This window comes from Sinohyriopsis cumingii, chromosome 6, assembly GCF_028554795.1.
Source record: "Sinohyriopsis cumingii isolate HCF-2022 chromosome 6, ASM2855479v2, whole genome shotgun sequence".
NCBI lineage: Eukaryota > Metazoa > Mollusca > Bivalvia > Unionida > Unionidae > Sinohyriopsis > Sinohyriopsis cumingii.
The window spans coordinates 47,234,054-47,249,523 of NC_142966.1; the positions used below are offsets into that span (position 1 = coordinate 47,234,054).

The 15,470-nt window shown below is 34.6% G+C and overlaps 1 protein-coding gene across 1 annotated transcript in view; it reads right to left on the minus strand.

The window, feature by feature from the left end:
• LOC149796868 (uncharacterized) overlaps positions 1-15,033 on the minus strand; it is a 49,296-nt gene extending 34,263 nt beyond the window's left edge. Inside the window, exons 1-3 of the mRNA XM_089960660.1 lie at positions 14,900-15,033; positions 11,384-12,587; positions 1,377-1,538 (exon numbers count right to left, since the gene is read on the minus strand). Coding sequence (XP_089816786.1) covers positions 1,377-1,538; positions 11,384-12,587; positions 14,900-15,033 — 1,500 coding nt within the window. The remainder of the gene's footprint in view (positions 1-1,376; positions 1,539-11,383; positions 12,588-14,899) is intronic.
• Between the last annotated feature and the right edge of the window lie 437 nt (positions 15,034-15,470).

The following is a 15,470-nucleotide window of genomic DNA, read 5'->3' on the forward strand; positions in this document are numbered from 1 at the left end:
GTGTCCTGTTGACCAAGTAGGACTTGAACCACAGTAAGGCTGTATCATGAATGCCAAATACATGCTGGAGACGGTGAAGTAATATATCATGGTCTATTGTGTCAAATGCTGCAGACAAATCAAGGAGGGTGAGGACTGTAATCTTTCCACTATCCAACACAGAGAGAATGTCATTAACTACTTTTATAAGAGTTGTTTCAGTACTGTGGCAAGGGCGATATGCAGATTGTACATTGCTAAAAAGACTATTTGAATTTAGATGAGATACAAGCTGGAATAGAACCTTTTCTAAGATTTTTGAAATGAATGGGAGATTAGAAACTGGGCAGTAGTTCTTTAAATCGTTATGGTCTAGTGTTGGTTTCTTCAGCAGAGGTTTTACAATGGCAGTTTTGAAAAATGATGGGAATTCCCCAGATGAGAGAGAGGTATTAATAACATCAGTTAGTGAAGGCAATACTGGATCTAAGCACTCAAGCAGCAGTGATGTTGGAATTGGATCAAGTTCACATGACTTTGGTGCACTCTTCATCACGACTGTACGTACTAAATCCATAGAGACAGGTTTAAATGCTGCTAATGGTACTTACAAAGTTTTCACGATTAGAATCACAACCATGAAAGATTCAATAACCTAGGTAAAGGCTCTGATATTGATGTAGGCAGCAATTAGTTTTTATAAATTATCAAATTCAGATGACTTAGTGATGTAGACACAGACGAAAAACTTGTAAATTTCGAGTATGAGAAATGGCAGCTACGGTTGGTCACACGGCTTCACTGACATGACGGTGAACGAGTTCTCTCCAGATTTTAAAGCACATAACAAATTCTTCCGTGATAAATAATTACACAGCTATAACAATCGGACTTTACTTTTAAATTGTTCCACATATAATAGATGTGTACCAAAAATGTAAAATGGTTAAAAATGCTGTTAAACGTAACATACACTACATTGTTTAACAGTTCACAGGCAGGCTATGCGTATGCGGTCGACTAGGTAACGTGTGTTCTATGTATAGCGAGCTGCACTTTGTCACTATGCTCTATTAGGCAAAGGGTTAAAACGCAATAAAAAGTTACAAGGTAAGGATGTTAAAATTCTTTAAATGTATATGAAAAAGAAACAACGGTAAAAAATGTAGAAGTCTTCAAACATAAGGTCCACAGTGTTTTATATAAACCACATTCATTTAATAAGTCCAAGATTTTCCCTGTACATAAAGCTTCTTAACGGAGTTATCATCAAAGATCTTTTGTCTTATATAGCGGAAGATGATACATTCAACAAGAATGTGTTCCACTGTCAGTACACACTGGCAAGTTATTTACTCAGAATGCAGCCATCAATGAAACAATGAAATCTCGCTTACCTGAACATCCTGAAAACTAGCCTGGCAGAGAGGTGATGATATCTCTAATGGCTGCTGTGTCACAGTTGTCATCTTTTCATTTGCTCCTTGCTGTTCAGTCTGATCATGACCTGAATGTTGTGTCTTGTTACTTAGGCTGCTTTCTGAAGACAAGCTGGAAAGCTGAAGATGAATAGAAGGAAATTAAGTGGTCAGACTGGAACTAATTTCTGTGTTTTCTGCCGATAAAATATCACACAGAAGCTTGAATTTGAAACCAATTTTATTTCAGAATAAGTTCAAATAAATTATTCTGTTAATCTCAAAGGTGCAAGTGTTCTTATCACACTATATTGCTAAAAGTGAAAACATCAGTATTTGGATGAAACCATTCACTACACATGCAGTGAATGTGATGAGTCATAAAGCCTATAAAACTACTAGAAACAACAGAGAATGTACTTAATACCTTGTGCCATCATCTATTCAAAATTTATATATCCTCTTAACTGCAATAATAGCAACAAAATAAATCTAAATCAATTGTCACTTTCCAGTTTCCAGCCTAATGGATTTATTGTGTTTTATATGCCAGGACATTTTGTGCATTAACAAGTTGACATACAATTCATGAATCTAACATAGGAATAGTTAATCCACTGTGCAGGGGATGATTTAGCACTGATTTTTTTTCCATTGTCCAGCAAGGCCAGCTCACAAAGAAATCAACTTGTTCTAAAGAAAATCAATTTGGACTTCTCTATTAAAAAATAACTTCCAAAAATTGAACTGATCTCATATACCTGTGGCTGTCAGTATTAACTGGACCCCTTTAAAACTGGAGTACAAAGGCCAACAAACCACTAACTAAAATGAACCCTGCTGTGACAGTCAGTACAGTATCAAGTTCTCATCAATACAACTTTGGAATCTCGAATGTAATTCCACTCTGAATTGTACATTTCCACTTAAGTTATACAAGGTATCAAAATGGGCCAAATTACTGACGTGTTTTATTTTGGCCGTCCAAAATTCAGGCATATTGTTTTGGGGGTTTGTTTTCTTTCAAAGTATAAATAAAATCTAATTTGGTTAACCAGTTAAAAAGCAAATATTAAAAATTTCAAACTAATCAATTTATTTAAAAGCTGCTCTATCAGGGCTTGAATTTAACACAAAAAGTCATTAAATGCCATTTAAATTTGGAATGTAAAAGATGAGATTTGCATCTTTGTGCAAGTAATATTTTTGTTAATGATATGCAAATCATTAGTAGAACTATTAAATTATGTAAATTTAGCAAAATCACATGCATAACTCTGAAACATACAAGGTTTGTTTTAGCAGTTTCCTATACCATGTAATATTGAGTTTAGCAAAGCTTGTTGCTTAATACTATTGCCATACAAGTACCTACTGCATGCTAAACAATGGACATGGGCACAGCCATTACATTTTGAAAGAATACCATAAATGACACAGTAAATACCCACCCCATGTTACATAGTCCCAGGATCACTGTATTGAAACAAAGTATCAGATGCTGCAGTTTAAGATGAGTGTCATGGAATTATATAAAACCTTTTATTTATTAAATACATGTACTCGGGTTTTGTTTTTTGGTGTACAATGATACACGAGGGTGATTTATGTATATTGTACACTATTTCGAAACAGTAAGTTCGATTCATCCTATGCCAGATGTGTGACGTGCTTTCAATGGGAAGAACCAAGTACTTTCATCACACAGATGATGTATGGTGACATTGTCTGTGCATAAATGCCTCACCATAAGACTAAATCTACACATTACGGAACATCTTGTCAGTGAGCTGTCTACTTTAAGGACTTTCACATCTTCAGCTGTAGAGATATGTGAGTTATTTATTAATTTAATGTGTATAAGTTATAATTATTGTACTACCACGTTTTTTGGGGGTACATTTTCTTCGTAGCTTCGGCTTACATAGTATAATGCAAATATTTTCTATTCTTGTTTGTGACTTAGCAAGAGATTTATATTAGCAATATAAAGTTGCATTTTTAAGAAACAATTAGTACCATAGGATTCTTATCAGGCACGAGCAGGTTTACTTCTGAACCTGTGTATTGTTTTGTAATTATTGTCCTGATAATGTGATCTGTATAACTTACCATATACAACATCATTACGTTTTATCGTATATGCCCATGTCATGTATAGTACATGGTATTAGATGTATTTTCAGCTGTGGAGCTGATCGGAGTCACAGCTGTAGATCTGATCAGAGTCGACGTGGTCCCAGCTGTGAGCTTACCACAGAAGTTGACCATAGCAACTGTAAAGCTGAACCGTAGAGATGAGTTAATAGTGTTGCTGATCGAGTAGCAGGTGATCGGAGTTGCTGACCGATTGGTGGGCGCTGATTGCTTGATTGACCAAGGAATTGAATGGTGGTTGGTGACTACCTGGAATACTGACTGCTTGATTGACCAGTGTGACTGGCAGCTGGTAAAGCTGAATCATAGCAACCATAGAGTTTAGTTAATAGTGCTGCTGGTCAAGTAGCAGGTGATCAGGAGTTGCTGACAGATTGGTGGGCACTGATTGCTTGATTAACCTAGGAACTGAATGGTGGTCAGCAACTACCTGGAATACTGACTGCTTGATTGACCAATGTGACTGGTAACCAAGTGTGCTGGTGACAGTGTAACTCCATACATGTAATCTTTTATCCGTGGGCTACATTTTTTTTGGGGGGGGGCATGCAATACCCAGTGTTTTAGGATTGTAAAGATATTCGGTATATCTGTCCCTTTGTTTCCATCCTTTTACTATTTAAGTAAAATACCTAATTTTTTCACTATTTGATTGAATACATTTTTTTGTATGAGTAAAGTACATTTTTTACTATTTGAGTAAACACATCATTCTTTTCGTCATGTGAAATCACTGTGAATCATTCACCTTTGCCCTTTTACTGTGTAAGGTCATTTATTTGTATTTTCATTTGTTGCATTATTAGTTTCTTGTGGATTGTGTTAATTTGTCCAATATCTGGATCTTATACATGCACATATTAATCATAATTCTTTTCCTATTCAAGTCATTCATCATTAAACATTGTATTTGTATCACCATCAAACCATCAAAAGAGTTCTGTTGTAAATCTGAAATACAACCCAGTTATCTTGTTAGAATGAGAAATAGAACAAAGAACAAAATTTATTTTCCAAAGTTGAGTAAATAAATTGCAATTTTACCAAGACAAAGCAATTTAATTATGTTTAGCACAATAAAGTTTTAGAAGCCACTAATTACCATGTAAGGACAATACAAGTCAATAAAGGCATGATTTCAGATTAGAAATAAAACTCATCATAAAAACCAAATTTATTTTCCTAAGAAAAAATGTATTTGCCAGTTTCATACACCAACTTGTTATTTCTTGTTTTTATGATATTTATCAATGTTACCTAACAGAAAAACTGTAGTAAGAAAAACGATGTCCCTTAAATGTGCCTCCGATGAGACCATTAACAGTGCTTGAATTCTAAATATTATGTTTCAATCAAACCATGAAGAAAGCAACTGATAAATGAATACAAATTTGATAAGATCAACAGTTACTGAATCTAGAGCATTAATGAACATGGTAATCATATTTGTTCCACTACAATGAGGTACTTTGCACAGCTTTAACATAAATGTGACAAAGTAGAACAGTTACAAGTTACGCACATTTATTTTAAGTCAAAAAAGCAATCTACAGTAATGTGAAATGAAACGAGTTTATTAGCATAAGCAAATCAGGGTTTGTAAGCATTACCATATATACTTGCTTACAAGTAAAGTGAAAATGCAAACAACATTGATCCTGAATTGCAATAGCATAATGCACCTGCAGATCAGGGTCTATGTTCTAATCCTAATGAACTGCACAAACACAGGTGTTTTGGTACATTATGCGATGGCATATCTGGGTCTGTGCAGTTTGCAGTTGGACTCTTCTCACAAGTGAGTATATACTGTATTTAATTTTGTAATAAGACTTGTAAACATTTGTCTCAATTCGACATACAGTAAAACCTGTTATGAGAGACCGCCCCTTCTGCCAACCAAAAGTGGTTTCTCAAGACAGGTGGTCTCTCATAAGAGGTGTGTGAAAATGGACTGGTTTTCAGGGTCAATAGTTAGCATTGTTGAAAAATAAATAATACCCATACTCACTGTACATGTATCATATCCTTTATTCATAAATCTTGTTAAATATTACATGCATTCCTCTCAAAATATCTTTATATAATAAAGATATACATCAATCAAACAACGAGAATAAAATTTATATTTCAACATTACATTAATATGTACAAAAAATGAACAGTTAGATATGATGTATATATCTTATTCTATACACTTATTCACTTGTTTTTTAAGAAATCCATTATACTTCTTTGTTGACATCTTTTACTCAGCTTTTGGTCTAAACATGCATCTCAATTATTGCCTTTTCCCAAATCAACTTTCCACTTACTGGTATGTTTTTACTCCTTGCAACACAAAACCACTCCCATACTCGCTCGTTCAGATCTCCGTAAACTGTCTGTGTCGTGCCGTGGCATATTTCCTCTGTGCTTGTGCACCTTTCTGCCATTTGTTTCTAATGGACTCCTTGTCTTTGATTACATTTTGAACTTGCATTTTACCGACGCTTAAGCTGACTGTTATTTTGCGAGTGGTCTCGCCTTTTTCATTTTTTTCAATGACATTAATACTTTCTTCCAGTGTTAAAATTTGTCTTTTTTTCAGTGGGAGGTTCTGCCATTGTTATTAGTGTTGACGTTAAAAAGACTATCGATTTTGATCAGGTTTTGGGAAATGTGGAATAAATATATATTATGTACAATGAATGAAACCAAAAGACATAATTAACTCATCAAGAAACAATACATTTATTCTGAGACAAAGTTTAAATCAACAGCGTTTTAGCTCGATAAACAAAGGTTGCGACCATCTGCACCCAGTTAACAGATGATGGCTTGGTGAAACACTAACAAAAGAAATAAAAAATAATTTTAACAAAATCTGGAAATGATTCTCACTTACTAATATTAAAGACAATGAGCTCTTTCACCCTCCAGGCATTATGGATTAACTAGAAAGACAAATGATGTACTCAAACCTACACTGAAACCCTTTCAAACGATTTCTCACTGGGACATAAGGACTACGGCGTTTTGTGAGTTTTCATAAAGATAAAGAAAACATACAAACCTCTAAATTGACTGTGTATATCCATCATTACTCCCTTTGATGTTACTCTTACTGGCTATTCACATGACTTCGGCACTACAATGGCGGTTAGTGACATGTACTTTAGTCTGGTTTACTGCAGTTTACAAATGATAACGTACACTGGAGTTGTAAATTTCACAAAACTGGTACTATAGCAAGACAAATTCTTTTAAATACTTTATTAGAGCAATCTTTACTATTTATGCAGTCTTTGTTACAAAGGATTAAATGATGGATAGAGGTGTTTATCTCGATATATGGTTGTTCAACTATAGTGTTATTTAATGTGCACTTTGTTTGCATACTACATTTATCCCAAGCTCTAGTGTTTACAAAGCATTAAGTTAAGGTCAGTGGTGTCAATCTGTTTTGTTTTTTTGGTGATGCGGTCGTTCATAGCAGTGTCAAAATGCAAATTTTGCCAAGAAATCGCGGTCGCTGGTCACGTTCAGCAGGTGGTCGTTAATAACAGAGCGTTTATATAGTAAAATCGATCTATGCATTACGATTGTGGTCGGAAATGACAGGTGGTCGCTCATAGCAGAGGTCGCTCATAATAGGTTTTACTGTATTAAAGATTTCACAAGTGAATGTGACATGTATCGTATTTACCGTATGTTTTCGGACTGCAACAAATAATAACTTTTTTTGGCGTCCGAATACATATTAAATTCTTTAATTATGTGTCCGAAAACATCAGGTGAAGATAGATTTATTAACCCCTTCCCCGTCTGTAACGAAGCTACCGTTAGCTCACATGACGACGTGCTGCCTTGAAGTAAAACAAGTATTTTGTCTAGCACCAGGAAAGGATAATGAATGAAAAACAGGCATTACTTGCCTATTTTGTCTTTGTGATACATGTCCATCCACCAGAAAACACAGCCATACATGTATTAGAGCCACGATTGTGTGCGTATTTTCCAAAAGAACTGCCATACTAGTAATCTTGCAATCACAGTTTAACCCTCTGCTAATCAGTGATCATTAAAATCTACATTACAAACGCATGCAAGCTTAATTTCTGTATAATTAAGATAATTAATGAAAAGATTTTGGAATTATAATTCTTAAGATATTTATGACAGAAACATTTCAGTATCGAGAGTAGAAATACTGATATATGTATGATGGCTAATCTTAGAGCACCAAGGGTGAGAGGCTCCATATGGGGTGAGCATTGTATGCACACCTAGGAAGGGTAAAAATAACAAGGAAGTTGCAATATATGAGTCAGCGTGATTAATATGTTGGTATTTTTAAAAAAATAAAGGAGATCTATTTGTTGTGGTTCTCTCTTCTTTTTTTCTCACCTAGCCGAGGGTAGCTTCAAAATGAGCAGAGCTTGCTGATTCTGATGTATGTCGGAGATTTCAAGGTGTCTAGGTGATAATTGTTAATAATATAAAATGTGGGATTTCTTTGTCAGGTGTGTTCGGAAATAAAATGCAGCCATCTGGATTTCATTAAAAAAGCACACAATGTACCAAACATTTAGCACCCACAATCAATATTTATCATCTACAAAGAGGTTTACTACCTGTAGAACAATAACTATGTTTAAATCTTGGTATAAAATGCCTCAGGGATGAGAGATTTGTTTTGTTGCACAATGCCAATGAATTTTACTAATCCATTCTGACTGTCTGATGTATTGTTTAATGATGTAAAGCAGGAGTCATGGTTTCTAATCAAAGCCATAACTGTCACACCTGTCTGAAGTGGTTTCGTGTGTAACAATGTCTACACTGACAACCAATCATATTCTTGTTAGCCAATCAAGCTATTAAAATATAAAGTATAAATAAAATACCCACCAGTATCAAAAGTTTATATACTGGATAGCTGTCATTGTGAAACATAATATTGTTAGTACTGTAATAATTTTGATGGATAAGTTTATCATGCGTTATGTAACAAGCAAGGAGGCGCTGCCTAGTTCGTGGAGGGACTCTCCCTTGCCGAAATCGTCTCCAAAGAGGCCAGTAGGCCGTCCTCAGAAGCGACCTCGAATTAATGATTCTGAGAATGCATCACAAAAAGAACCGCCTACAAAGAAAGCTGTTCTAGATGACGAGTCTGATTATCTTGAACCCGAGAGTGCTCAACCCGGTTCTGTATATGGTCACTATAAACATTATACACTGAAGCAAAAGGAGGATAGTGTTAATACTGCAAAATGTCTGGGAATTAGACCTACAGTGGAAAAATTTAAGATTCCAAAATCCACAGTGAGTACCTGGATGAAAATTGACTTTTCTGCTGATCTGAACTTGAACGGACATTTGCCTAAGTGTGGACGACCCATTTCATATGGACATGCTATGGATGATAAGTTAGCTCAATGGGTGCTCACTCAGTGTGACTTACAAATTCCAGTCAGTGTTGAGGGAATATGTATATATATATGCCAAGGAGCTTGTCTCAACAGAATTTCCGGAGAGCAAATTCCATGCCAGTCGTTCATGGGGAGAGAGTTTCATGAAAAGACATGGGTTTGTGCTCAGAAGCAGGACCTCTCTTGCCCAACATTTACCCAAGGATGTGGAAGAAAAGATTGCTTCGTTCCACAATTTTGTGATGGACAGACGTGAGGAGGAGGAGTTTGACAACAAGTTTATTATTAACATGGACGAGACACCGATGTACTTTGATCTTGTGCCAGGGAAAACGTTGGACAAAGAAGGAACGAAAAGCATTCTGATTTGTACAACTGGAGCAGAGAAGAGACACATTACTGTCGTTTTAGCCATTGCAGGTTCTGGCGACGTATTACCCCCAATGATTATTTTCAAGGGAAAGAGACATCTAGATCTGAAGGCACCAAAATGGTGAATTATCGCAGTTCAAGAGAAAGCCTGGATGGACGAAACAATAATGCTGCGATGGATTGAAGAAATTTATTTGCCATTCACCAGAAGAGAGCAATCACTATTAGTTATGGACTCGTTCTGGGCTCAAATCACTGATGACATGAAGAAACAGTTGCGGAGTGAAAATGTTGTGCCAGCAATAATACCAGGAGGCTGCACGTCCAAACTGCAACCTCTTCATGTGAACATCAATAAACCTGTCAAGAGCTACCTCCGCCGCAGCTGGACAGAATACATCAGGGATGCTACGAATGCATTAAAATCATCTAATGAAAGCAGCAATGGATGGATCAAGACAGCCAGCAAACAGACTGTATTGGACTGGGTTGTAAATGCCATGGACACATTCAAGTAAAAGCGCACAATGATAATGAAATCTTTCAAGGTGTGCGGCATCAGTGTCAATCTGAGCGGAAGTGAAAATGCGCTTATCAGAAATGACAAACAATTAAACAATATGGATGATGATAGTGATACAGAATTTGAGGGCTTTTCGCCTGAGGACCTAAAAAAGGCTATGGACAGACCACTTGATATTGAATAATATATTTAAATATATTACAGCATTAAATCATATTTCTTTTCATTCTTTGATATTGCTACTTATTGTGTATGGCTTAATATAACAATGTTTATCTATCTATCTATCAATCTATCTGCATACATACATACATAAATACATACATACGATTAAAAAATTTAAATTATATTAGTTCATGGAAGTTCATGATCACAATAAATAATTGGCTATCAAATGAAGCGAACTTTGTATCAGTTAAATTAACGGCAAACACGCTGTGAAATTTACATTAAAACGATGCAGCAGATCTTCCTAAATTGTGTCCAAAAACATAAATTGTAGAAAAAATTATAGCAGAAACTTACAAGGCATTTAAATATTACATTTCCCACACAAAAAACGGTGTCCGAACTCAAATGGTGTCCGAAAACATACGGTAAATATGGTATAAGCAGTTTTAGTGCCTTTTGGGTGATTGACCTGGAAATATTTATTGTTTTGTTCTTCTCTAACACATGCACGCCCTCCTGAAAATGACAAACTTATGTTAAAAGAAAGTGTGTTATACACGCCAAAACAACCGTGGTATCTTTATATCCAGAAATGTTCGTGGAATTTCTGCATTTTTCAAACATTTTAAAACTTTAAATATTTTGAAATATTAAAAAAGCAAGATTGCAAATTTAATTTTAGCTAAAATGAAGCATCAGATAATTCAGTTTCTTCATTTTTCATTTTATGGGGGAAAAGGGGGCCTCAACCTTAAGATAATATTTGCGATGAAATGAAAGAAGAGATTCTCAACAAATGTTTCTACAAAGAACTTTATAACAAACATTTTTACTTTAAATGTAAGTTACAAATGTACTCACTCGTGCTCTGTTTGCAAAAGTTACTTTTTTAAATTAAAAAAAACCTGGTTGGAGACTGTCACTGCAGAAATAGTTATCATTCTACTGAGCCAATTTTTTTTCTTGGGTTTTTCGCCTATGCATTTCAAAACAAGGTTCTATTTTACTGCTTCCAGAAGAAAATGACATCACAGGGAGCTGTTTGGATAAATTAAAGTTAATTACAGACAAAACTCTGAAATACAGTAATATGGGTTATTTTTAGGATATCATTCTTCATTTTGCTGCGTTCAAGTGACTTTTAAATAAACTACACATTTAAAACATAATGAACTATGCAGTATCACCCGACTTGTTACAAATTTCTGGTATATTTTTCATCTACTTGGTCTAGATTTATGACATCCTTTTGTTTCAAATTATTGTTTTGTTTTGTTATTTTTCAAGTTTTCCACTTAATGAAATATTAATTCACACATATAAAAACATATCACAATTTATGGTCTCACCTCACTGATTCCAGACAGTGCAGGAGACAGCAATTTGGGTGATGAATCAGCACTCAGGAAAGACACTTCTGGACTGTTGTTTAAAGTTACCATTTTTCTTAGATTGGCAAGGGCAATCTCCAATGCATCATTTCTTTCATATTGCTTATTACTTTGACCAACCTCCACCTCAACTGGTTCAGTGATCTTATCACCCGATTCATTCATTAACAAGGATGAATCAATTTCAAAACCAGAATGCCTGATGATAGTGCCAAACATGCTATTGTTTGAAGGAAATCCCCCAAAATAAGGACTGCATAGATCTGAGTCATATGTGTTTAAGTCATCAAAATCTGCATCATCATTATCAGAGTTCATTAACTCTCCATCCAATTTCATTGCATGTGCATTCTTAGGCTCTTTTTTCTGATTTTTTGAAATGGCATAAGAACTATCTTTATGTGCAGAAATGTTTATGAACTTTTTGCATTTTCCAGACATTTCACTATGATCAGTTTTTTTAATTCTTGCATCCCCTTTCTCACCAATCTGTGCTACCTCAGCTTTTGACACAAATGATGACCTCTTTCTCATTAAAGACTTTGTGACTCTTTCCTTCATGTCTTCACATCTGTTAACTTGGGAATCAGAATTTGCCTTGTAATGACTGGATTTTCTTTTGTTCGGAGCTCTGCTGGCTTCTTGCAATGTAAGTTTTTGAAGACCTTCATCCATCAGTGGAGTTGTCTCCGATTCCTCTTTGTTTGTTATCTGCAAGTCAAGAGATGGTGTTTCCAAAGATGAGACTCTTTTGGACCTACTGTCTACTTGTTTTGTGTCAGACCTTTCTTCTAAAGCTCCTTTTTGTTTGTGCCTGCTTTGCATTGGATTTTCTAGAGGGGATTTGAACACTGGATTAATGTCATTTTGTCTTCTGATTTTCTTGGACATAATTTGCATATCGCTCTCAAAACCTGGTCTTTTCAAACACTTTTCTGTTTTGGAATGCTTTGTATTCTTTTTTATGCCAGCAGTTTCAATAAACATTTCATATTTATCAATGTCCTCAAAGTTATAGATATCACATTCCTCTTTTTCTGTAGAACAGGTACTACGGCTGCCCTTCCTTTTTGACTGAATGTGATTGGACCTATTCTTTCTTCTCTTTTCAGGTGTCACATCCCTGCATTTTGTTGCAGGAGGACTGTTTGTACCATTATCACTGGAAAGGAAAACTTTAAATAAGGTTCAAGTATTAAATTCAAATTGACAGTGTCGACCACATTCTAATACAAATGTTTTATTTAAAAGGCTTTGTGTCACACAGGTGCTTGAAGGTTAAGTTACTGTTCTGTATAAATGTAATAGAAAGGCAAACAAAGCATATGATGAATCAACAGTAAACTGTACATATAAAGACACTGATAAATAATAAATAAGACAATTGCTTTACTTGTCAAGGTTGAACCTTTCCAATTATATTATTTCATAAAAACCAGATAAACTGCACAACTATGAAATATTAATAATAATAATAATAATAATAATAATAATAATTATAATAAAATAATGACTATTTAAAGATACTCATTTGGACAAGTGATCAATCTTCCACGAGGCCTTATATATATATATATATATATATATATATATATATATATATATATATATATATATATATATAGTGCTATGCCGCTACTTCATGTATCTTCGAATCAGCTGATTTTAGCCACAACATGTTGTGCAGGTAATTTAATTTTAAAATCTTGTATTGATGTACAAAATACGCGAACGGGTAACGAGCATTGTTATGTACAAGGGGACATCTCAAAATGGCCACGCTTGACTACAACGTGTTGTGGCTAAAATCAGCTGATTTGAAGATACATGAAGTAGCGGCATAGCACTATCTATATATATATATATATATATATATATATATATATATATATATATATATATCATGCACCATTTTTACACAATAACGTATCTTTCGACAACAAAGCTATTAAAATCTAGATAACTGATCTACTTCTACAATACAATACGCACAAGGCTTTAAGGCTGTGTATATACAAGATTCATACAAACAGAAGTAGCAAACATGTGTATAACATTATAGGTGAGTACATGATATAACAATGTTTTAAAGAGTACTAGCACTGTATTAAACAAAATCATACATAATTGTTTTTGCATATGTTGACTAAGAAGCTTTTTAAAAGCTTGGCATGAGTCCACTGACTTTACATGAGGTGGTATGCAGTTCTAGTTTGGCTCCAGAAAATGCAAAACCAACCCATCCTACAAAACTCTGAATTTGGTTTAAGTAAATATAAACTGTTGTTTGAAGATGATCTTAGTTCATACATATGTACATTTTCAACAAATTTAAAGTTATTTAAGAAAATCAGGAACCAATTGATGGAAGGATTTATAGACTAGTAAACTATTTTGAAACTGAGTTCTTTGCTGAAATGGAAGCCACTTTAGAGTTTTAAAAAGATTTGTTGATAGTGTATTTAAATTAGCATCAAGAATAACTCTGAATGCTCTTTTTTGAAATTTCATTAATCCTTCTTGATTTTCTGTACCACTATTAAATTTGATACAAATTCTTCTTTTTAGAGACTAGAACATATGTAGTGTAGATGGTGGTGTAATTCAACTCATATTTTTTTGTTTTGATCCTTTTCTGTCCAATATAAAAATCAATATTTAAAATGAAATTATTTGTGTTTGTGAAACAAAGATGCCCCCACTGCAGACTAAAAATGTCCCAAGTCCCAAATATTTAAAAATAATTGCTATAATTGCATGAAAATCTGATCAGGTAATCCATTTAAACAAACATGAAAAACAAATTTAATTTAAATGACAGCCTCATGTGGTTTATTACCAGATGCTAACAAGTTTTTTTTTAAAGAGTAAAGTCCAAAAATTCAAAAATATGCACAAAATGAAAAATGCATGTAATATTCTGAAGTCTAATCAGTTCATCTACATGTGAATACAAATATGCTTATCAACCTCAAGTGGGTTTACTTTAATAGTACCAATAAAGGGATTTTCCCCAACAGTTTATCTATGCCCCAAAACAATTTGCAAATATTGTAATGGCCTGAAAATCTAGCCAATATTATCTACTCATGACCAAAATATCTCAAATAGTTTTTGTGATACTGTCAGTTGCTAAATCAAATGTCAGAACTGACTTAGAGGCAAACAGCAGCAAAGTAATGTACCCCTATCTGTTGTTGCAGTGGGCACATGATGAATAGTGTACAATTGGATAGCTGTAAGTCCAAGGGTTTCTGTGCTACCATGTTAAAATTGTTTCAGTATTCATTTACAGTTGGACAACAGCAAATCATTGTCATCCTTCTCCTACCGCAGTGGCAGCATAAGGACACAAAAATGTACTGCAACTTGGATATGTATTTTTTTAGATGAGTCTTAACTTAGCTTTTATGTTTTGTTTTTTTTTTAATTTTTGTTGCAATTCCAGCTTTGTTGGAAATGAATATGTCTTACCAATCTTTCTCCTCTTCATCTTCTTTACTTTGTTTTGTAAGGAGTACAGCATCATGCTTATCATCTGAGTCCAGGTAAGTGTCCCCGTCAGAACATTCTGTAGGATTTACAGATGTGGCCAAGTCTCCATCCATGTCATTACCAGAAAAGCTCACAGACAACCGCTTCTGAATACTATCCAAAGCCACTGCATTTTGTGACCTCGAAAATAAAATGGTTGAATTCAGTTTTACAGAAGACTGAGCAATCTTCAGTGTTATTTCTTATGCTTTATAAGATTACAGGTATGTTAAGATGACACCTATCCTGCAAGTCTTTTTTGTTTTGTCTCTGGCACTCAACCATTTTGGGATTCTGTGTTGTGGGTTGCCCTCAGAAGCCCAAAGTCTGCACAAATTACAACGTAAATGGGCTCCAGAAGAATTATTGTTTTACGCAAACGATAGGACCCCTTCCCCCAAGCCATGAATTTAAATGCTGACAAAGAGTCATTCTTTTGAAAAACTGTGAACAACAATTGATGTCCACTTTCAAACTCATGCTGAATTCCCAACTTTAGCAAATTACTCCT